Source organism: Pituophis catenifer, unplaced genomic scaffold (genome assembly GCF_029215685.1).
Source record: "Pituophis catenifer annectens isolate HBS135680 unplaced genomic scaffold, rPitCat1.0.hap2 SCAF_3, whole genome shotgun sequence".
Lineage (NCBI taxonomy): Eukaryota > Metazoa > Chordata > Lepidosauria > Squamata > Colubridae > Pituophis > Pituophis catenifer.
The window spans coordinates 173,050,773-173,075,080 of NW_027256883.1; the positions used below are offsets into that span (position 1 = coordinate 173,050,773).

A 24,308-nucleotide genomic window follows, 5' to 3' on the forward strand; every position below is an offset into this window, starting at 1 on the left:
ATTCACAATTGTGAACTCTGCTGTTTATTTTCATGACTCACTATTTAGGAGGTATGTCTTAATTTTGAATTTATTTTGAACTGATCTATGATAGTAAAGTCTGATCATTTCAGATGTTTAACAATACTTTCGCATAATAAGCAAAGTATTTTAAGTACTAGCTAAAAAATTGATTTAAAATAATAGCCTGGAATTGGGAAGGGAAGTGATAAATTGATGTCTAGAGATAAAACTAAAGTATAACATCTCATTCCTGATAAAAGGAGTTTAAAAATTGAACAGTTTCTTGAAAAATTGGGAAATTGCACTAAGAATTATTCAATTACATTTCAATATTTTCTTTTTTCTTCCAGGTCAGAATAGGTCAGAATATTAGCAGTCTGAGAAAAGATGGGAAAACTGGGAAAACAGAAATGGCAACACTTTGAGGAAGTTATGTTTTTATCATAAATGATTAAATGAGTCAAACTAGTTCCATAGAAATATTGAAGCCCAGGGGTGAAAGGCTACCGGTTTGGGCCGGTTCCCGCGAATCTGTAGTAAAAATGCTACTCGTTCATCAGAATCCATTGGTAAAAAATGCTTTAAAAATTAAAAAAAAATAAGTTCCAACGATCGCACAGCACAGCTGATTGTCGGAACTTTTAAAAAACTTTTTTTAAAGCATTTTTTTACTACCGGTTCGGGTGAATAGATAGTAAAAAATTATTTAAAAAGTAAAAAAAAGAGGTTCCAACGATCAGCTGTGAGAATCAGCTGTGGCGCGCGATCATCGGAACTTTTTTTTTTACTTTTTAAAGCATTTTTTTACTACCTATTGCCCAAACTGGTATTTTTCCGTAAAGTGTGATAGTTTGTTTTTAAGCTCTCTGTGAGGTTCCTGCTTGTTGCAGAGGCCATTTTGTGTGAAGTCCAGCTGCTTTTGCATTGTGTGAGTCAGTTGTGTAGCTTTTGTGTTATTTTTGTATAAAGTGTGATAGTTTGTTTTTGAGCTCTCTGTGAGGTTCCTGCTTGTTGCAGAGGCCATTTTGTGTGAAGTCCAGCTGCTTTTGCATTGTATGCGAGTCAGTTGTGTAGCTTTTGTGTTATTTTTGTGTAAAATGTGATAGTTGGTTTCCCTAGTCAAATGACCACCAACCCACGCCCACCCAGTCACATGACCACCAATCCATGCCCACCCAGCCACATGATCACCAAGCCATGCCCTCCAAGCCACACCCAAAGAACCGGTAGAGAAAATTTTTGAATTTCACCACTTTTGAAGCCAATTTACCTTCTAGTGATGTAATAGTAGGGCTTAAAGAGGTAATATTAGAAGCAGAAGTAGGAGTAATGATTATCGTCAACTTCTCAGCAATGGTAGTATTTGGAAAAATAGTACTTGAAACATTTTCATCACCAGAGACTGGATTTTCTAAAAATGAAAAATGAAAGAAATGTAAAATATTTATAGTTATTTAGTACAATTTGATGCTGTAGAAGACTCTTTGATGAGGCACAAAGTAGAAATGCTGCAACAACAAGAAAAATATGGAGTCCTTTTTTTTATTGTTTATGGTAGGAAGTTTACTTGATGCAAGTAAACTTTCATATTTACAAGACTGGTCACCACTTCCCAACAAATTGATGTTGCCTGCTTTCCTTTTATACATTGGCACAACAGAAATTGAGGCAGATTCATTGTTTATTATTATTTACTGGACAACCTGTGACCCATTGGGTCATCATTTCAGAGATATTTCCTTACTTAAACAGAGAAGCAGAATGACCATTTGTAGACAAAAAAGCAGTGAGAGCGGAAGCGACTTATGACTTCCTGCTGGTTTTCCCATTGCGTTTCCTTGTGGGAAGCAGGCAGAGAGTTTCAGAAATCAATCTTCCTTCCTTCCTTCCTTCCTTCCTTCCTTCCTTCCTTCCTTCCTTCCTTCCTTCCTTCCTTCCTTCCTTCCTTCCTTCCTGGAGTATGGAAATGTGCAAGAGATCCAACATGGGTTGGAAAAGGCACATGGGGGCAGTGCAGGTCAGGAAAAGTTTGTGGGCAGAGATCAGGGGAGCTTGTGGGTGGTACTGGAATGGGTTGAGAGGGTATATGTGCATTCCTTCTTTTTTGTTCCTCTCTCCCTCCCTATCCATTACTGGGAAATTGTCATGGAACATTGAAAAGCAAGTTCACGTGTATGTAGCAAAAGCAAAGCAGCACAACAACCTCCAGTATCACTGAAGCAGCTACAACTTTCCCAATTTCAATTCTTCCAGTCCTAGATTTTGGACACATTCTGTAAATTAGACTGTTTAAGATACCTTGGTTCAAAAAATTGTTGCCCTATGATGTTCTATTGCACCCAGTTAAAGGTCATGACAATGAGTGTTTCAGTATAGTAGTATATGGATAGAATTCCATCCCAATTCCATGGAATTTACAAAGAGGAGGGTTCACAGATTCCTGTAGGGATTCACAATTTAAAATAAACAGGAAAGCATTTGGGGAGCAGGAAGGGGGGAAGAGAGAGATCAATCTGGCAAAGACAGGCTATTAGTTCAATTGCTTGTACATTGGATCAGATTAAAGTTATTCTGGAAAAAAAAGGAAAATGTGAATTTCAGGGGGGAATTTCAGGAGGGAATCAACATAAGAAGACATTCAGGGAGGCAGTTCTAGGAGTACCTAATCCATGCCAGCTTCTTCTAGAATACAAAAACTGAAAGGGTGGAGCAGAAGGTCTTTGGATGATTAAAATTTACAGGAAGGGATGTGACAGAATAGAAAAGCAGATAAGCAACTATAATTCCATGGAACAGTTTCCTGTACCCCTGAAATATAGCCCTTGAAACCTAAAATGCCTCTACCTTGGCAGATCTCCTTCTGCAGCAGTGGAACTACGTGTCGTACAGTGAGTCAGAAAAATGATTTAAAAGTGGGGATTGCAATGGGAGCACTACTATATTTTCCAACATACAGTATATTTCTCTTGCTAGACTATAAAGAACAAATATATCCACATTTCACCAGGAGAGATCATGTACTTCCAAAGCCACGAGCATGCAATATACACATGTAGAAAGGTATACCGAGAAAATTAATCACATGTACATTTTTCCCCATTGCAGTTGAACAATTTGGGAGTGGGAGATCAGGAGGAAAAGGCAGACAGACAGTTGAGGCTTCTTGCCTAGGCACCAGAGCAACAATGAAAGCAGTCCTTGATAATAAGACTCGGGGACATCTTGCATTGAAAATTACAGTATCACGGCTAATGCAGAGGTAAAATGTCAGGACTGTTAAATTAAATTAGATGTTTTTATCCTATCCTTGCTCGCTTCTTTATTCTGACCCAGTTACATCTGGAATGCAATCACCCAACATACTTCTGAAAGGTCAAAGGTCATATGAAAGGTCAAAGGTCACACACTCAAAACCGTAGAAATGGTGGTAGACTTTAGGAGAAACCCTCCCATACTACCACCTCTTACAATACTAGACAACACAGTTTCAACAGTAGAGACCTTCAAATTTCTAGGTTCTAGTATATCGCAAGACCGAAAATGGACACCTAACATCAAAAACATCATCAAAAAAGCACAACAAAGAATTTTATTTCTGTGCCAAACTGGCACAGCTCAAACTGCCCAAAGAGCTGCTGATACAGTTCTACAGAGGAATTATTGAGTCTGTCATCTGCACATCTATAACTGTCTGGTTTGGTTCTGCAACCCAACAAGACAGACACAGACTTCAGAGAATAATTAGAACTGCAGGAAAAACAATTACTACCAATCTTCCATTGAGGACCTGTATACTGCACGAGTCAAAAAGAGGGCTATGAAAATATTTACAAACCCCTCACATCCTGGACATAAATTGTTTCAACTCCTACCCTCAAAATGACTCTATACATATATTTTTATGTACACTGAGAGCATATGCACCAAAGACAAATTCCTTGTGTGTCCAATCACACTTGGCCAATAAAGAATTCTATCTATTGTATCTATCTATCTATCTATCTATCTATCTATCTATCTATCTATCTATCTATCAATCATCTATCTATATCAAAGGACCAAGTACAGAGACCTGAGAGGAAAAAATCAGACAGAAAACACGGGTCATCTTGAAAGTTTGATTAGATAGAGCTTGACTTGAAGCGAGCCAACTGAGAACCAAATCATGAAGACAACTTTGAAGAATTTTGATAAATGGAAAATCAAACAGAAGAAAACAACCAACTATATCAAAGACTGAACAGATCTTATAGAGATGGAGCAGTGAGGACAGTTGGATGGGAAGTGGAACATTGAAAATACTTTTGGTAAGGGCCATTCAGAGGATGATAGTGGCAGAAACCAGATGGGAAAACTTTAAAGGTAGGATTGAACAAAAAATGCTGGTAGAATGAGAGATAAACTAGTTTAAGGAATTTATGATGCAGGACACAAAGGAAATTAGAGAAATAAAGAATAAGGATGTAACTGAATTAGCATTCACATGCACGCACGCACATACATAACCCTCTTCATTTTTTTTGCAAGAAAGTTCTGTATTAGAATAGATGTTTCATATCACAATACATGCATTTGTATACAGATGTTTTTAATAGTTGATGCTGTTTCTGTTTGAATAATTATTCTGAACTATTCACAGTAGTGCTGGATTGCAACTTTACAACCCTTTACTTTAAACTCTGCTGGCAGTAACTAATAGAAGCTGGAGTTTATCAACAGCTGGACAGCTATCTCTAACCTAATTCTTTGTAATTCTTTAAGCAATATTTAAGATAATATTTCCATTAATAATTCCAGTAATAAAACACTACCTTAAAATATTTATTCCTAATTATTTTGCCATTTTAGGTTAAATGCACTCAAGCTTTCCAAAACTTTTTAAAAAAATTACTTGATTCTAATAACAAATGCTACAATTGCAGACTTTCAAACTTGTGGTTATATTTTTTCTTTAAAGGTCAATACAGACTTGAAACTTAGATAACAAGCGAACAAGCTTTAAATCTTTATTTTAATAATCCACATTCCACAACTTTGTTTGTTCTCTTTTGTGAAAATATTACAGATACCTAATGTAATTTATGAGCTACTATTATTGTTTCTGAAAGCAGACAATTTTTCCTGTGCTTCTTCTATGAGCCATACTTCTCTAAGTACCTTTAAAATTGCTTGAAAGTATTTTAATCATGGTATTTTTTCTACAGGTCAAAAGGCTAGAAGCAGAACAAGAAATCAATTATTTTCCAGGGTTTGGGCAAGGTGTATATTTATATCCATCAGCCTTATTAAAAGAACATTCTGTTGTGCAACAGGATATGTTACCATTGCCAAGAATTCTGGATTATCTAAAAATTAATCTAGAACAAATGTTTAGAGCCAAGTGCCTGAAACAGAGTAATTGATGTCTCATATAACATAGCTCAGGATGTGTGTATTAATGTTGCAAGTTCACCATAGTGTTGGCCAGACATTATTTTGTATTCACTGCATGAAAGGCTATTTGTATACACATTCCAGTTTGCAAAAGAACTAACATTCATGTACTTGTACCCAAATTGTAGACATGTGACAGTTGCATGCTCATTTGTATACACTTCACTGCTTGATTTACATTTAAACTGCTAAATTTATAGTAATTACAAATCTTATTAATATAACCTACTTGCATACTGGGGGAAAAAAAATCAGATTTATAGTCTTCATTTGATTTAGTATTAAATTTATATGCTGCTTCTTGATGGCAATTTAAAACAAAATAGAAGCTCATGCATACTATAAAATATGCAAAGACCTAGCTCTCTGGAGAAGGTTCTAATACTGAGAAAGGTGGAAGGAAAGAAAAGAGGATGACCTCTTTAATAGCAAGGTGGATGGACTTTTTTACAGTGGTGATGAACGCTTCGTTAGAAGACCTGAAAGACCAAGTTAGGGATAGATTGTCATGGCGAAAATCTATTTATATGGATGATAGGAGTAAAAAAAATGACCTAATGGCACATAATCATCACTTATGAAAAATAGAATGAAATACCTGTGTTTTTCCCATTGGTTTAATACTTTGTAATCATGATCCCTCTCTCACTCTTCAATAACAATGCTTGTTCTGTCTCTGTCACAAAGAGAAACTAGAAAGAAACCGATAAAATGAAACTTGCACCCTAGGGCAGATTCTGACTCCCCTCTCTGTTTGGTTGACCATACCTGAAGAGAAATAATGTGTTCAGGCATTCTCAAATCTGCATGGACCCACAGGATTTTCCTGTCCCTTATGATAAACAAGTACTGTAGGAATTGCCTTGAAGACAGGATATCAGATTATCCATGTGGTGGATTGATCAGTTTAAATTTGCCTTCTTCCCACCCACTAGAAACCTGCGTTTTCAAGAGTGTGGAAATGAGTAATGATTAGATATGTTATAGAAATCAAAGGAATTGTTCTGTGAGGTTAAGGTTCCTAATTGTTATGTCCTTATAAGGACATCCGCCCGGATTGGCTGCCAGCCATCGGGCGGGAGATTTGAATCCCTGTCTAGGGGCGGTGCGTCTGCCGGGAGCGAATATAAGGAGAGCTCCGGCAGCGCGCCAGCAGTCTTCTTTTACTTGTTACATTGTGAATAAAGTTGTTACATGTATCGAGCTGGTCACGTCTTCTGTTCCTGCGCCTGATCTAACACTGGCGACGAAGGACTAGAGAAGAGAACCTGAGAAAGACTCACGGCACGATCGCCCAAGAGCTGAAGTCACTTCACCACAGCGACTTCCAGAATGGCTACCCCGCAAGCCCCGATGACCGCGCTGAACCCGTTCGACCCATCCCGGGAGAAGTGGAGGTCATACATGGTCCGATTCCGGCAGTTCCTGCGAGGCAATGGATACCAGAACCTCGATGATGAGAGGAAAAGAGCCCTCTTCCTGGCTCATTGCGGATCGGACGTCCTAGAGATGGCGATGGACCTCGTGGCGCCTAGGGACATCGAGGAGATGTCCTAGAACGACCTGCAGGACGTCTTACAGGAGCACTATGCACCTACAGGCACCCCCATCGCAAACAGGTTCACCTTCCAGCAAAGAAACCAGCGGGAAGGTGAATCCATCAAAGAATTTGTGGCAGCGCTCCGCCAACTCGCTGCCAACTGTGAGTTCGATAATGTGGACAACGCCATCCGGGACCGCATTGTTTTTGGAATGCGAGATGTGGGGCTGCAAAAGAAATTCCTCAGCAGGAAGAGGATTCCGCTTAAAGACGTCCTCGACGAGGCAACAGCGGCGGAGACGTCCGAACAAGCAGCCGCAGCAATGGTAAAAGCAAGAGGGATCCATAAGATCCACAAGTCGGGCCCAACCTCATCAGACGAGGCAACCACTCAATCCGAGTCTGATGAGGAAATGGCCGTCCACAAGGTGTCCCGCCCTCCCAGGCGGGAAACACCACAGCATGGCGACCATGGAGAGCGATGCGGCAGCTGCAGAGGCGACCACCCCAGAGCAACCTGCAGATGGAGGGACGCGACCTGCCGCCGATGCCTGAAGAGGGGCCACATCGCCGAGGCCTGCAGAGCCACAGACCCAGCCCCGGAGCCGCCCAGACCGCGATTCCGGGAAAATCGCAAAGATAATCAGAGGACATCCAAACGGTCCTCAAACCAGTCCCGGCGCGGGGAGGAGGAATATCCCCGAAACAGAACGGTGCACCAGACCACCACCATTGCTCACACAAGCGATGAGGGGACCACCAAGTTCCACGTGACGCTGCTAGCAGAGGGGTCTCCGTGCAAGATGGAGGTAGACTCCGGATCCGCCTTCTCCATCATGGACTGGCAGCACCTACAACAGCTGAAACCGGCATACAAAAGGACCCAGCTGAAAGCCCCGAAAGACAAACTTGTGGACTTTAACGGAAACCCCATTGAAATCCTAGGCAGGGCAACCATCCATGTGAAGTACAACGACTTCGATGGAAAGCTACCCATCACCATTGTGCAGCACAGCCGACCGAACCTGTTGGGCGTGGAGTGGTTCAAGCCTCTAGGACTTTCACTCCAGGGCATCCACGAGATCCGCAGGGACGAACTCGACTCCATCATCGAAGAGTTCAAAGAAGTCTTCGATGGTAAGCTGGGGAAATTTGTGGGGAGGCCAATCTCTTTTAATCTGGACAAGGGAATCACCCCAATCAGGCTCAAGCCCCGCCGAGTTCCATTTGCCCTGCGGCCTAAAGTAGATGAACAGCTGGATAAGCTGATCGCCCAGGGCGTACTGGAACCGATCGATCATGCCTCATGGGAGACCCCCATTGTGACCCCACTGAAGCATGATGGGTCTGTGCGCATCTGTGCTGACTACCGTTGCACCATCAACAAGGCGTTGGCACAGAGCGCATACCCAGTCCCAGTGGTGCAACATCTGCTGCATTCCCTGGGATCTGGATCAATTTTCGCGAAACTGGACCTGGCCCAGGCTTACCAGCAACTGCCAGTGGATGACAAAACGGCGGAGGCCCAAACGATTGTCACGCACAGAGGGGCATTTAAATGTAACCGCCTCCAATTTGGAGTCAGCGCTGCCCCTGGCATCTTCCAATCCATGATGGAACGCCTTCTCCAAGGCGTTCCAGGGGTGGTGCCTTACTTCGATGATGTGCTCATCTCCGGTGACTCGAGACCCCAACTCCTTGAAAGGCTCAGGCTTGTCCTGCAGCGGTTCAAGGCCAAGGGTTTGAGGGTCAGGCGGGACAAGTGCATCATAGGAGTACAGGAAGTCGAGTTCCTGGGCTTCCTCATTGATAGCACAGGCATACACCCCACCAAATCAAAAGTGGAAGCAATCCATGAAGCTCCAAGCCCAAAAAACAAAACGGAGCTTCAGGCTTTCCTTGGGTTGCTCAACTTCTACGCCATTTTCTTAAAACAGAAAGCCACAGTTGCTGAGCCACTCCACCGCCTGCTGGGGAAATCGGCTTCCTGGAAGTGGGGCCAGGAAGAGGAAGCAGCATTCCGGGCCATCAAGGGACTATTGACGTCCAAAAGCGTCCTCATCCAATACAGCGAGACGCTCCCCATCAGACTGACCTGCGACGCGTCGCCCTACGGGGTGGGGGCAGTCCTCAGCCACGAACTGCCCAATGGCTCGGAAGCCCCAATCGCGTACTTCTCAAAGACTATGTCCGGCGCAGAACGGAACTATAGCCAGCTGGACAAAGAAGCCCTGGCCATCGTGGCCGGAGTGAAGCGCTTCCACGAATACCTCTACGGAAGACGCTTCACCATAGTCACAGACCACAAGCCTCTCCTGGGACTCCTCGCAGGCGACCAACCAACCCCGACCTTCATGTCCCCAAGAATGACGAAATGGGCCATCTTCCTAGCTGGCTACTCCTATAGGCTCATGCACCAGCCAGGCACAGCCATAGGGAACGCTGACGCCCTCAGCAGATGCCCGTCGAAGAAGCCGGTCGAGGACCCAGCCCCCACGCTCCACCTACTTCACATTGATGACGACGCCAGCTGCCCGGTGTCATCCGCAGATGTGGCCGTCCACACCCAAAAGGACCCCACACTCCGCCAAGTGAAGTCATGGATCCTCAGAGGGTGGCCAGCGGAAAAGCCAGAGGAAAGGTTCAGCCCGTTCGCCAGGAAACAGGAGGAGCTGTCCACCATCAAAGGCTGTCTGCTATGGGGAGACAGGGTGCTGATTCCAAGCACTCTGCAATGGCGGACGCTAGAAACCTTACACAAGGGGCATCCGGGCATCGTCCGCATGAAGGCCCTGGCACGGAGTTATGTCTGGTGGCCCTCCATGGACAGAGACATTGAACAATGGGTCTCCAGATGTGACCCGTGCCAAGAAGTCCGCCCAGCGCCACCGCAATCCGAAGTCGCGAAGTGGGAGACCCCCAGCAACCCCGGGTCGAGGATACACATTGACTTCGTGGGTCCGATGCAAGGGCGACACCTCCTCATCGTGGTAGATGCCTTCTCCAAATGGCTCGAGGTGGTGCCCATGGCATCTACCACAACAGACGCTACGATCCGAGCCCTGCGCCGCCTGTTTGCCACACATGGTCTACCGGATGTGCTGGTCTCAGACAACGGCCCCCAGCTCACATCCCTGGCCATGGAGTCCTTCCTGGCAGGACTGGGCATCCGCCACGCCCTGTCCGCCCCTTACAGGCCGGCCGGAAACGGACAAGCCGAACGCATGGTCCGACTGACCAAAGAGGCCCTCACCAAGATGGGCCCGGGGGACTGGCAAGAGCGCATAGACAATTTCCTCCTCACACAGCACATCACGCCACACGCCACCACCCACAAGAGCCCGGCCGAACTGTTGATGGGCAGAAGATTGAGGTCACCCTTGGACCGGCTGCACCCCCAATACAGCCCGGAAGTGACCGCAACCGCCAGCCGCCCGCTTCGCGCCTTCAGCAACGGAGATTCAATCTTCGCGCTTAACTTTAGCGGCTCTCCTAAATGGCTGAAGACGCCACATCGACCAACTCCGAAAAAGGTGGGGGGGGCACATGAAAACCAGCCGGACGAGGGAGGCCTACAACACCCCGACGAGGTAGGCCTCCAACACCCCGGCAAGGTAGGCCTGCCACACCCAGACCAGGTAGGCCTACAACACCCCGACGAGGTAGGCCTACAACACCCTGACGAGGTAGGCCTACCACACCCCTGCGAGGCAGAGCAGCACCACCCCGACAAGGTTGGCCCAGCCCACTACCAGATGCTGTCACATCGGCAGCCCAGCGAGGTAGACCGGGGCCAGCCCCACGGGGGATGGCAACACCAACCCAGCCAGGTGGGCACCGGGCACGGCAAGGCCAGGGACCACCAACCCAGCCCGCAGGTAGACCGGGACCTGCCCAGAGGAGGAGCAGCGCACCCCACCAGTTACAGCAGCCTATGCCAGCCCAGCCAGGGAGACTGCAGTTCCAGGCGAGTAGACCGGGACCCAGCCAAGATGGGCACCCCACGACCCACGGGCGAGGGTGGCACACGGCTCACCGACGTGGGGGACCCCCGCCCATCACGGAAGACAGCCAACAAACGACACCCTGACCCGGATGACCCCAGGCACCACCCGACGGTAGACCAGGGACTAGGGGGAAGGGAAAGCCGACAACAACCCGGCCAGGTAGACCTGCACCACCCCGGCAGGGGAGACCTCCGCCGCCCCGCAGAGGTAGTGCCGCAACAACAGCCCGACCAGGTCGACCACCACCGACCAGACGGGGTTGACCAACGCCAGCCCGACCTAGCAGACCAACGCCACCCCTGCGAGGTCGGACAACGCAACACAGGCCAGCACCACCCGCAGCCGGCGGGCCGGTCCAGAGGGCACCAAACAGAACCACCACCCACCCAGCACCAGGCCGAACCGCAACCGAACCGCAGCGCCCGGGAGACCAGGGAGGAGCAACTGATGGACTTACCGAGACTCAGACGCTCTTCCCGGGTCGGAACCGAGCCACCGAGGCGAGGCGACAGATCCACAGGCCAGGAAGAAGACCACCAGAACCAGCCATCCAAGGTCTGCGGTCCGGCCGGAGGCGCTGGGGGTGACCCCGCTCACTCGACAGCCGAACCAAGCCCGGTTCCGGAGAGGGAGCCGGGAGACGACAGAGCCCCGTCCATCCAGGTCGGAGACGGAGAACAAGTGAGACTGCGCAGGTCAGCTAGGGTGCCGAGGCGTCCTACGTACCTGCGGGACTACGTGACTTTTGTGAACGAGATTGACAGTTCAGACTAAGGGGGGAGGAGTGTTATGTCCTTATAAGGACATCCGCCCGGATTGGCTGCCAGCCATCGGGCGGGAGATTTGAATCCCTGTCTAGGGGCGGTGCGTCTGCCGGGAGCGAATATAAGGAGAGCTCCGGCAGCGCGCCAGCAGTCTTCTTTTACTTGTTACATTGTGAATAAAGTTGTTACATGTATCGAGCTGGTCACGTCTTCTGTTCCTGCGCCTGATCTAACACTAATGAATTTAAGTAGCTAAGTCCCCTAAATTTGGATTGGAAACATTGTGATTAAATTTCATTTTAAACTGCTTTAAACATTCCTGATCCCTTCTCTGCTTTAATAAATGTGCTAAATTGGGAATGTATATAAATTTGATAATTTTTGTCTGCTTCCTGGGTATGCATGCTTGCTTGATTTTTAAGGCAAGAAAAGGAAAGTCTTGGAAAAGGGGACTTGTCTAGAGGGGGAAAACTCCTGTGTTTAAATTGAGGCTTAGTAATGGCTGTAAATTAAACAAATGGTAGCAGTGGTTCAACCATGGAAGTGAAAATTCAGAACATTCTGACCCGTTCAGCATCATTGAGGTGATGGTGTCACACAAGAAGGAACAAGAGTGCATTACTTTGTGTTCAATATTACAATGAAATTGAGAGGTGTGTTCACACATCTGTGAGGCACAAGTTGAAATGGAGGAAACAACACCAATATCTCAGTTCCTTTGATTGTTTAAAAAACAGCTGTGGGCCCTCTAGTTACATTAGGACCATAGCACTTAAAAAGGGAGCTTATTCTCTTTATGTGCTCTGCTTACAGAATCAAATGTTTCCATTCTGCTTTGGGAAAATTTGGGGGATGAGGTGAAATTGGGAAAAGCCTCAACGGGAAAATTCTAAAGCTCTTCTGATGTATAGTGCTCTAATCTGACTCAGGTTCACTCACAGCTGCATTTGTCAAAAAGAGAGAGATCCAGCCATGGATCTCATACTATTTCATCTGGTTGCACCCTTTAAAATAATACAAGACATGGTGGCTTTTTAACAACGAATAAACTTACTCAAAAGAATAGTTGTCCTTTCTCAGAAGGCTTTCTTCCAGCAAAAATATTAGTTGAAAGGAGGATTTAATCCAAAAACCATTGCCATGTTTCTTTAGGAAACAATGACTTCATCTAGAGATAGTAAGGCTCTGAAAATGGACAGTTTGTCCCATGCAGTAAGCTACCATACTTTTGGCTCTAGAGCAGCATAAAATCTGCATTAGGCATCTCACCTAGAGGAGATCAGTATCCTTTAGTTCTCATTGGAGTTATTTTTGCTAGTAAAATGCAGATGAAAGCCCTGGGTCAAATCTTATAGTTTGTGAACCCAAGAAAATAGGAATTACACTACTGCATTTAACCCTTCCCAGGGGATATGGAAGGATAAACTTAAAAGATACACCCCCCCCCCAAAAAAAAATCATGATTCAAGAAGTGAATGCATGATAAAAATGCCATCATTTATTATGGTGTCAATGGTATGGTATAATGGACTTGACTCACAAGTCCACATAATGTTTAGGCTGAGACTTAAAATAGTATCATGGAAATTCTATGCTTATCTTAAATACAAAGTAAGTCTAAACTTAAATAATCAGAAAAACCAATATTTAAAATAGGTTTTGTTGGTAATTCAAGTGCAGATAAGTTTGCTTGAAGCACAAGACTAACTGCAGAGAAAACTGTCACTAGCAGCTAAAACATTTACATCTAATGTAACAAAGAGCCAACATTTAATAGAAGTATAGTATCTCATCTATTTTTTCTTACATAGTAGGAAAAAATGTTTTCTGTTAAACCTGTCTACAGCAGGAGGAGAAAGAGGAGGAGGAGGATATTTATTGCAATAACCAATTCATAAAACACTTTATATAAAACTGATGTTGATTAATCAGTTAGGTAAACAGATCAATCAGACAAATTGCTATATATCTTATACTGTATTTAAGTTGACAAAATCTTGACAAAATGGAATCAGTTGAATCTGAAAGCAAAAGTTTTAAATAACACTGGTCAGAGTGACCAGGGTTAGCAGTTCACAGTGAATGTCAACATAAAAATGTACAGTATAATAAAACATGTTTGATGACGCCACATGGGTAAAGTCTGAATTTAATTGGAACACTTTTGTATCTCCCTTCCAACACCACTAATGGAAGTGTGTTGAACCATACCAGGGTTAAACCTAGTTTGAGAACTATAATTAAGTTAACTGGTGGTATATAATACTTCTTTAAACAAGGACTGGCTTGAGCTAAATTTTAAATTGGTTTTAAATTGGGTTGTTTTAATTTACGGCCAGAATATCTAATTATTTTATTACTGTTTTTTAAATTTTGTATGCTTTGTTTTTACTTAGGCTGTGCACCGCCCTGAGTCCTATTTGGAGAAGGGCGGTATAGAAATTTAAACAAATTAAAAAAAAAAAAAAAAGGACATCAGGTCTATTTGAATATCATTGTCCTTGAGGTGGTGCTCTGATTGTCTTTGTTTGTTCAAGCTTACCTGTATATTTGAGTTAACAAAAAACCTAGAATTTCCAGTTTTTAAAGTATCACCATGGCCCAAAAGGAAACACATTTATCAGAAAAGATCCAGGAGTTAGGCTAGAAAAAAGAAGAGTTATATCCAGTATATAAACATGTGTATTGAGGCACTGGATTCAGTCTTACTAATGCCAGTCTCATAATAATATGATCACATTTGAGACACAACATGGGACTTGAAATAAAATCCTGAGAAACATAGTCTATACTCTTTCTATCGGGATAAAAGAATTGTGGAGACTTATTTGAGCACCAAGCAATAATTCTGCTGAACTGAATTCACTAGAGTATATGATTTTCCTAAACTGGTTTTCCCAGTTGCAATGTATGGCTGTGAAAGTTGGACCATAAGAAAGGCTGAGTGCCAAAGAATTGAGGCCTTTGAACTATGGTGCTGGAGAAGACTCCTGCGAGTCCCTTGGACTGCAAGGCGGTCAACCGATCAGTCCTAGAGGAGATCAACCCTGACTGCTCTTTAGAAGGCCAGATCCTGAAGATGAAACTCAAATACTTTGGCCACCTAATGAGAAGGAAGGACTCACTGGAGAAGAGCCTAATGCTGGGAAAGATTGAGGGCAAAAGAAGAAGGGGACGACAGAGAATGAGGTGGCTGGATGGAGTCACTGAAGCAGTAGGCCTGAGGTTGGATGGACTCTAGAGGATAGTAAAGGACAGGAAGGCCTGGAGGAACATTGTCCATGGGTTTGCGATGGGTCGGACACAACTTCACAACTAATAACAAGAGTATATGGTGTCCTTTTAGTTTAAAAGAATATTTGAAGAACTGTGGCAGATCTTTTTGAATTACATATTCCACATGTAGTTTATGTGTGATTGTGGCATGAAATACAGTGCTCAGATGCTTCAATGGTCTCTTCAATTATATGAATATTATTTCAGAGGAGATTGAGTGCAGCAATGCCTTTTCAATAGGGATGGGAGCAATTATACTGGGCCTCACATTTGGGTATAATTCAGTATTTCAAATGATGGATCAATATCTTTCAAGGCAGCAAAATGAATCAGTTAAAATATAACGCTAATGGTATTTTAGTACTTCAGAGCCCCACAAACACTTTGGTTTATATAAAGCTTCTATGGACAAAACAGTGGAGAACAATAGATTAACATGAGATGTAGCAAGTTCTCTCGCTGTATAATATGCTTAAATAAGCAGTCTGTCCCTGTGCCTCCCACAGGAAAGCCCTGAATATAGATTACAGCAACCGCAATACAAGAATTTCCACACCTACAACAGTCATAAACTCATGCCAAAAAAATCAGGTTTATTACTATTAGCAGCACCCAAGCTATTGAACAAAATGGGAACATTATGCCTACTCATCTAAAAGAATATCTACTCAAATTCCATTGACTCACTTCTAAGTGAAGAGCCTGAATCACTAAGTATAGATGGCAATAGATTAAATACCCTACAACCTTTATAGGTAGAGTGCGAAAAATAGTATTTTCTGTTATGGCACCAAGTTTATGAAAGTACATTCTGGGTAAGTCTATAATTATGCCACTTAAAATATAAAAATATATTAGAAATGTATCTAGATTTTGGGTCATATTCAGTCTCAACCGTCCATCACATTTCCCTAAAAAAACCAAATGACATCAAGAGAATGGACTTCAGGAAGTTAAGCCCCTGCTCTGATGTCAACCATTCTTCCAGAGGGGTCCCCCCCCTTTCCTGTGCAGTGCTCTCTCCCAGGAGATACTGTTTGGAGCAACTCCTTTGCCAACTCCTCACTCATCTACTCTGTTTATGTTTCTGCTCCAGAGAAAACACATGAAAAATAGTTCTCTAGGGGATAGCATGAACTATCTGCTAACTCTTGAACGTTTGGTTCTTTGTAAACCTTCTCAGATGGGTGATGTCCTGGCAAGAACAAACCAGCTTTGTGGTCAAAATTCAACATAGTATGCATTATTCAAATATGCAGACATGTAGCAAAATGAAAAGTTAGAAAAACCTATATTGTACTGCAGATAATTCCTTAATGGCTTGAATTCCCTGGATCCTTGAAAAGAAAAAAGTTGAATTATTGTTTGAGAATCTGAATTACTCCATAAAATGAACTTAATTTAATTTAATATCAAATTTCTACAAAAAGAAATAAAGTGGTTAAGGCACTAGGCTAGAAACCAGGAAAATGAGTTCTGTCCCATTTTAAGCTTGAAGGCTGGCTGGATGTCTTTGGGCAGTTTTCTTTCTCAGCCCAACCCACCTCAGAGGATTGTTGTGAGGAAAATAAAAGTATCTTCATTAAGTATCTTCACCACCTTGAGTTAATTATAAAAATATAAAAGCAGTATAAAAATGCTTCTTGTAACCTTAACCATAACCCTAGTAAATGTGATTACTATAAACATTTTACCTTTAAAGATAACCTTATGAAGAGTAATTAAAGAGGGTGAAAAATATGTTAATCCTTCATCAATCTGTATGTCAAGAAGGATTTTTCTCTGCTTTCCTTAAAAGGAGCAAGAAAAGCCATAGGGGTTTTATAGTTATTGAGGAAAGGAAGAGGTTGTCAATTAAAGAGGAAGTCCAGGAAGTATGAGGCAAAATATTGTATTTACATTAAAGTCTCAACTTAGAAATCCTATTTTAGCATCAAAATCCTGGCTCTCATACAATTTTTTTTTTCCTTTTTATCTAGGGGCAGCCAATCTCTGCTCTGGCTACTGTAGAATTGCCTTACAAACGACAAAAGACATCAAGCTTCACAAGTCATCTTCATTCTCAGAGTTTTCAACTTGATGCAGATTCTGCAATAATCAGAAACATTCTGTATAATTCTGTCTGTTCCTCAACCACTCCACCAGGGTATCAGTTTCAAGTACAACATTCCTTTGCCTGGTTGAATTTGAATCTATGAATTTTGGGTTTGCTGCATCTAGTGCAAGGCTGTCAAACTCGTGTTGTCACATGATATATTGGAACTTTTCCCTCCCTTTGCTAAACCAGGCATGAGGGTGGCCAGCGTGTGACGCATCTGGTCCACGGGCCGCGAGTTTAACAGACCTGATCTAGTGTATTAACCACTATATTTCAGTTTGGTTCTATCCTTTTGAATGTGGCTATAGAATCATCACACCTGCAGCATTTGTCTTGACCCTTTGCAACAGCTATTTACAATATAAAACTTTCCTCTAAGGAAGGAAACAAACAAACCAGATGAACAATGACTATATCTGCCTTAACCTGCCATGGCATTTTGAACTACAACTGTTTTCCTCATACATAGCTTTGGAACTTGAAAATTTGCTTGCCCTTTTTTAGGTGAATGCTTCAAATCAGTCATCTGTATTACATGTAGAGGATGCTGGCTGTATTAAATGCAGAGGAAGCTGTGTGGGGCATTTGTCTTTTTTTCTGTTCTGCAAATGGAAAGCTTAACAGAATTTGATCAAACTGCATATGTTTGTTAGAGCTGCATTTTAAGAAAAATCAAATAAAGGAGAAAAATGGATTGCAAAATGACCCCTTTCTCTTTTTAAGAAGATCTATGTTTCTTCAAATCACCCATACCCATTTCTTAGTGAATCATTTTATGACTGTGATAGATATATCTTTGATGAAATAATTACAAGCTGTTCATCTTCCTATGAATAGAGTGGAATAAGTATACACTGAGGTTTATTGCATTGTAAAAGCTGTTAAATGGAATAAATTGCATTGTAACTTTGCTTTTGCTTTGCATGTTCAAACCATGCGCAAGCTAGGCAGTGACTCACACTCTTTAAGCAGAGTTGTAAATCCTCCTTGCCTCTATATGCTCACCATAAGTACAGCTTACTAACTGATGCAAAAATATAGTCTTGGGAAATAGAATTGGACCTAATAGAATATATGCATGTGGGAAATTATATATGCATGTTAGTATGCAGATGTGTACATGTGTGTCTGTAAGAAAGTCCCAAAACTCTGGAGTCAATTGTCAACTCTTGTTCTGGATAGGTTTTTGCTCAATGTCACTTGTCTACAACATACAAATCTTATATTATTTCAGTGTGAGATCTTCCATACTAGCAATTTATAATATCACTGAGTCCTAGCTGTAGCCTAAAACCTGTCATTATTAATAATGCATCACTGCAACAATGGCTGGATTTGCTGTAAAACTATTAGCATGGAAATCCTCAGTATGCATTTTCATGCCTTCTAGACAATGCCCTTGCAAAGTTTTAAAGCAATGTAAGAATGGCCTCTGTATCCTTTATGTTCTACAATATATAGTTTTACAACTATATATCCTCTTATTTGATCAACTGATTTGTAGCTGAGAATTTTAATGATAGAATAGCTGAGACTGAAGGTAAATGTGAAACATAGAAGTTAGCACTTAGCCTCAGACTGCCAAAATTAACATCACACTGCTATGTGGGTAAAAATGAGGTTCAGAATTTCATTTGTTGGAGGACATGGGAAATCAAATTGGAGAGGCCAAGATTTTTGTATTTGTGATTTATTCTGCCAATAATTGTAATGAGTACCACCTTTGGAGATTCTGAGCAACATTAGTCATGAATCTTTAGTTTTGCTCTTCTCCAGCCATGTGGCAGGAATTCAGAAGGGTGGAGTCCCCTTCCCTCTGGAAGTATCTGATAAAATTCTACCCATTCCCTCCTCCAGATGCTTTTTCCTTTTCCACATAGCCCTAGACAGGATATGGGTGTGGGCTTTATACTCACAAATGACACAAAGAAAAGACTGAGGAGAACACGAAAAGGAGAGAAGTTGACAACTTAAAATATTACAACACCTGATTAAGCCAACTCTTTGCTCATCTACTCTACTCAAATGCAATAGCTGAAGTACTTACAACATCAATGTTTTATTTTTTTAATGGATTGTATAGGATATGAATATGAGCTTTGTCATCTTTCAAACTTCAGGAACCAATTTTAAAAACCTCACACCACGGTTGATCATATAATATTAGGATATTATTGCTTAACATTCTATTTCAGTTCAGCTCAAGTAATTTGATTTTAAAATGTCATTAGGATTTGAATTAAACTAGATATAATCCCTATTATAACAGTCTACCCTTTTCCAAGTTTCCTACACCAATCCAGGTTGTATATATTGGAAACAAAATCAACATAAAAGTACTAAAATTAAATTTAGCATTGCTATAGTGTAATCTCTGGGGATTTCAGATTCAGATTATTCCCATTCTATTAGTCCTCCTGAAAACTTTTTGAAATATCTTTTTATTTCTAATTCATGTTAAGTATTATTTATGAGGCCCAAGATAATCTCATTAGAATATCACAACCCCCTTGTAAATAATCATGTTCAATAATATCATTTTCTAAATAATTTAATTAACAGTACTTGCTCTGAGTGCAATATTCTTATTCCAAAGAGCTCTCCCCAAACATTCCAATTGGCGCTATCAATTTGTATCATGAAGTTCACTTCATTCTTCAAAAACTGGTGTTTTTGTCTGTGATACTGTTATACAACACACTACGCTTACAATTTTATTTTTCTTTCTTTTTTTGTTACCATTATTACCATGCAATTTGTTTGTTATATTTTAACATTCTTATTGAATGCAATATTTGGCAAATGTATTAATTTCTACATAGTATTATACAGCATCATAGTTTGCAATAACAGCTTCAATTGCTTTTACAGTATATTCACTCTTGATGAAAAGGGAAGCTATGTACCCATATAGATATGATTCTCAGCAACACACTTCACCAGCGTGAAGTGATAATCTTATAGTTTTACAGTAGTAGTATTCTATATCTTTGTAGATACAAAGCAAAGTATCATTTGATGACTTGATAAAAAAGCAAAGAAGCAGGAGGAACAAATGATTAAATAAATCCCAAGACAGAAACATTTTAAAAATTATCCAGATTTTTCTGTTTGCTGTGGAAAACAAGGTAAAAGAAAAATATGCAATAATAAATCTGTCTTGTTAGATGACCAAAACAAGCAAATAAATAAAGAAAAAAATTTGATTACATATTTTTGATTTAAAAAATTGGAGAACAGTTCCCCAATGCCAAATGTAGAAGTGCACAATTCTCTTTTGTCCTTTAGATTTAACCCAGAAAATTGGCAGTTGACCATGGTCGAGACAGTTGAGTCTGAAATCTGATAAGGGAAAGTTGAAATGAAACATTAAATGGGACTGTTGTACAAACAAATGTTTATCTTTTCAGCCACATGTAAATTAAATCATGTTTCCTATCTAAAGTTGCTTCAGCAGGTTGGGTCTCTTTAGCTCTTTAACTTTTTAACTCTTCTTGATTATGGATTCTGTAAGATTATCAAAAGAAAATGTGTTCCTACATTCCAGGTGCTATCTGTTATTTGTACATCTGTGTATTTAAATCATTCAGGTTTTTCAGTATGAATAGACAATTCTTTAAAAAGGAAAAAGAAAGGATTGATTACAACCAAACGTTTCTGAGAAATTGGCCTCTGGATTTTTCATTTTGCTTAGAGATCTTTCTCTTCTGATTTTTCTTAAAAAATAAGGATCTTAAGCTTGTAGTAAACTCCAAGAAATAGTACCATGACAATTTAAATAAAGTCTCCTAGTCAATTATTTATTTTGCTATTTGCCACATTCATGGAATGCATTGAAGAGATTTGGTTTACTCTTAACTCTAGTAAAGTACTGAATTTACATGTCATTTTGAGAGTGGGGGGAGATATATTAGTATTATAAAGATAGTAGGAAAGAATTCAAGAATCCACAAGTGCACAATAATATCCTTAAAATGACTGCCAAGTATAAACAAATTCGAAAACCAAAACTCCTCATGCATCTATGAAATCGTAAACAATCACCACCACTTTTTGGAAGACTTTTCTCTCTTGGACTCAAATCAACACTCAGTTACATACAGCCAATGGACTTGGATACATTTTCCAAGATGCATCCCAATTTTTTAATAGAACATGAATAAAAATTATGAGACGGATTGAAATATACATCCATATAGTCATTTTCCTGCATATTGGCTACATATTTGCAAATCCAATTCCATATTTATCTAATTTCTGGTTAAGGGCCTCTCTATGGATTGAAACATGTACTTAGACAACTGGGGAATTTGTCTTCCAGTAATATGAGAACTTTCAAAAATGCTAATAAAGTACTTGAAGATACTGCTTAGAATAAAAAAATAGAAACACACACACATAGAGAGACCATGATTACCGTGATTATCTGAGAGTTAATTATGAGGCAGTTTTTATATGTGATACTAAAAAAGGATTCAAGCTATTATTTGAATGTCACATTCAGATTTCCCATTCTTCGCAGGCATGATCAGTTTTTTACAATTGCAAATCAGGGCACAAAGTTGGGTGGCTCAAAATAATATGATCTACTTGTTCCAAGGTTATTTACAGACCAGATAGTGTCCTCATTGCCCCCAATATGTTATGAATATTGACTAAGAGGCTGATTATCTGTGTCCACTAAAATAGCAATGCACAGCTGGGTTTTTTTAATAAAGAATTTCGTCTACACAATATGTCTACTACTGCAGGATGAGTTTGTAAATTCTTTATATGACAGATAACATTGTTTTACCAATATATAATGCATTCTATTCTATCTAATAATAGGCATTTGTCTCCAGAAACACTGTGGATGGTTATTAGGGAATGTGGACAATGTGCAGGTTCCCAGCAGGTGTCTAATATATATTTCTGGGCATTTGGAGAATCAAACAGAATCAAACATGTCAACTGAGAGCAATTGAGGATCCTTTGGGGTGTGCTTCAAAGCACAATGGATATAAAACATTCAGAAAAGAACCATATACCATCTGCAGCTACAACAGCTACACCATGTAGCATCTAATGATATGCTAAAGGAAAAATAGAATAAGTTGGCTACTTTTCTTTTTGGACAGAACATTTTAGTTGGTCTATGGTCCAATCAGTTGTGGGCCATTTTCTCCTAAATAAGAGCAATGTAGTTATCATCATGACAACATCTTCACTTACAGATGAGCTTTATTAACTACAGAAACAAACTGGAGAAAAGGCAATACAATGGCACATCGTTAACTTCCCATTGCTCAGAATGGAAGGACTTTTTGAATGGCAAAATATCCTCACACATGGTCTATAAATTGTAAAATGCAGTATCAACTGGTGAATATATTCATCTGATAAATTCTGCTTTACTGTTTGCTACTGTTAGTATTGTATTAGTATTGGTTTGGATTGTTATTAATGAATGTTTTTCACTAAAGGTATTTATTTGAAGAGTCTGGATATTGCAGTACTTGACATGTTCAAATAAAAAAAACATTTTCTAGTCACATTGTGGACATAAAGCCAGCTAAGTGACCTTAGGTCACTCATTCACTCTTAGCCCTAGGAAGGAGGCAATGGCAAACCACTTCTGAAAAAACCTTGCCGATAAAACTTCAGGGACTTGTCCAGGTGGTCATCAGGATGAACACTGACTGGAAGCCTTGCATACATGTGCGTGTGCATGAACACACAAACAGGCACGCGCACGCACGCAAACACACATCAAATATATTTTATCCTGCTGCATTTTTAAGCATTTACAGAAAGATAATGCATTTGCAGTGGAATTGATAACTGTTTTTGAAACTAAACATTGGACAGTAGGGACTGGGGAGAAGGATACATTTTAAAGAGCAAGCTTTAATAAATAAGACTAATTACAAACTGAATCTACCCTTCTAAGATATTAAAACAATAAACTATATAGCATAGACATTTGAGGATTACAAGCATAGAATTTTTTTTTTTTTAAAAAAAGAACAACTTAACAGTATTTTGGTTTATACTGTAGTTATGTACTCTGGGTTAAGAATGAATGATAAAAATACATGCTAAGATAACTAAGCATTCTTAATGATTTGTGGAAAAGATCATACCATTCCAAAACAATGAATAAACACCTGCATCTATTATCTGTATGCTTCTGTACAGTATTTCCTCACAAAGGGAGACTACATATCTGTAACCATTTCTGTCTATAAATCACCAAATTGGAAGAATTCGATTCCATACTGCGTTCTTTTACTACTTTTATCTGCCCTTTGAACCTCATTACATTACATTAAAAGTACACACTTCTATTCATATTTCATAAACGATGGCATACAGACTCATAAATTCCACTCTTTCACTTTTGTGCATAAGAAGTTCATAGGTTGTATCTTCTATTCAAATACTCACCCAACAGGCACAAAACATAGAAGGTTGCCCAGAGGAGTTGCCTTTCCTTCATGATCTTAAAACTCCACACTAGCATCATTCCCGGTACAGAAGCAGTGCTTAGGACTAACAACTGAATGACTCTCAGAGCTCCCCTCAGATTTAGTTTCTCTGCCGTGTTCTGGAGGCTTCAGTGTTTCTTCCTATTAACTAAAGCTTTTTGAGGTCAGTTCATTGTGGGATAGGATTCTCTCCTAAAAGATGTGCTTGTGGCTCAAGATTGTGAGGTGGAGTTTTCTGAAGTCTGATCTCATAGCTTTATATAGTTCAGAAGAGTCTGTCAACATCATTGTTAAACTTCCCCTCACCCGACAATAGCACATCAGTTAACACTTTCCTGGAAACTCCTTGCTTTTATTATGGACAGAACATAAGCTTTAAATATGTATATATATATGAGAACAAGCATTCTGGGTACTTTAACATGAGCAGTGCTGGAGAATTTTAAAACCACATTTCTTCTATAAAAATAATTTTGATTAGCTGCAAAATTTAAACAAAAAGAAACCAAGAACTAACTGCTGAAAGGCACTTTTAAAGTGAGATTTTTTTTTCCCCATGTAGAAGAAAGCAAACAGAATGAACGATTTAAAATTAATTAGCTTCAAGCCAACCCAGGAAAGAACTTTAGATAGTGGCATACTGAAATTGAAGGACTTGAGAACAAAATGTTATAAAGCCAGTGGAGGGAGCCTTACTGGGCAGCTAGCAGTTTCTTC

The 24,308-nt window shown here is 40.9% G+C and overlaps 1 protein-coding gene across 1 annotated transcript in view; it reads right to left on the reverse strand.

The window, feature by feature from the left end:
* Window positions 1-23,808, reverse strand: part of CD34 (CD34 molecule) — a 39,081-nt gene extending 15,273 nt beyond the window's left edge. Inside the window, exons 1-2 of the mRNA XM_070941566.1 lie at window positions 23,551-23,808; window positions 1,274-1,414 (exon numbers count right to left, since the gene is read on the reverse strand). Coding sequence (XP_070797667.1) covers window positions 1,274-1,414; window positions 23,551-23,629 — 220 coding nt within the window. The 5' untranslated portion in view covers window positions 23,630-23,808. The remainder of the gene's footprint in view (window positions 1-1,273; window positions 1,415-23,550) is intronic.
* Window positions 23,809-24,308: the final 500 nt, after the last annotated feature.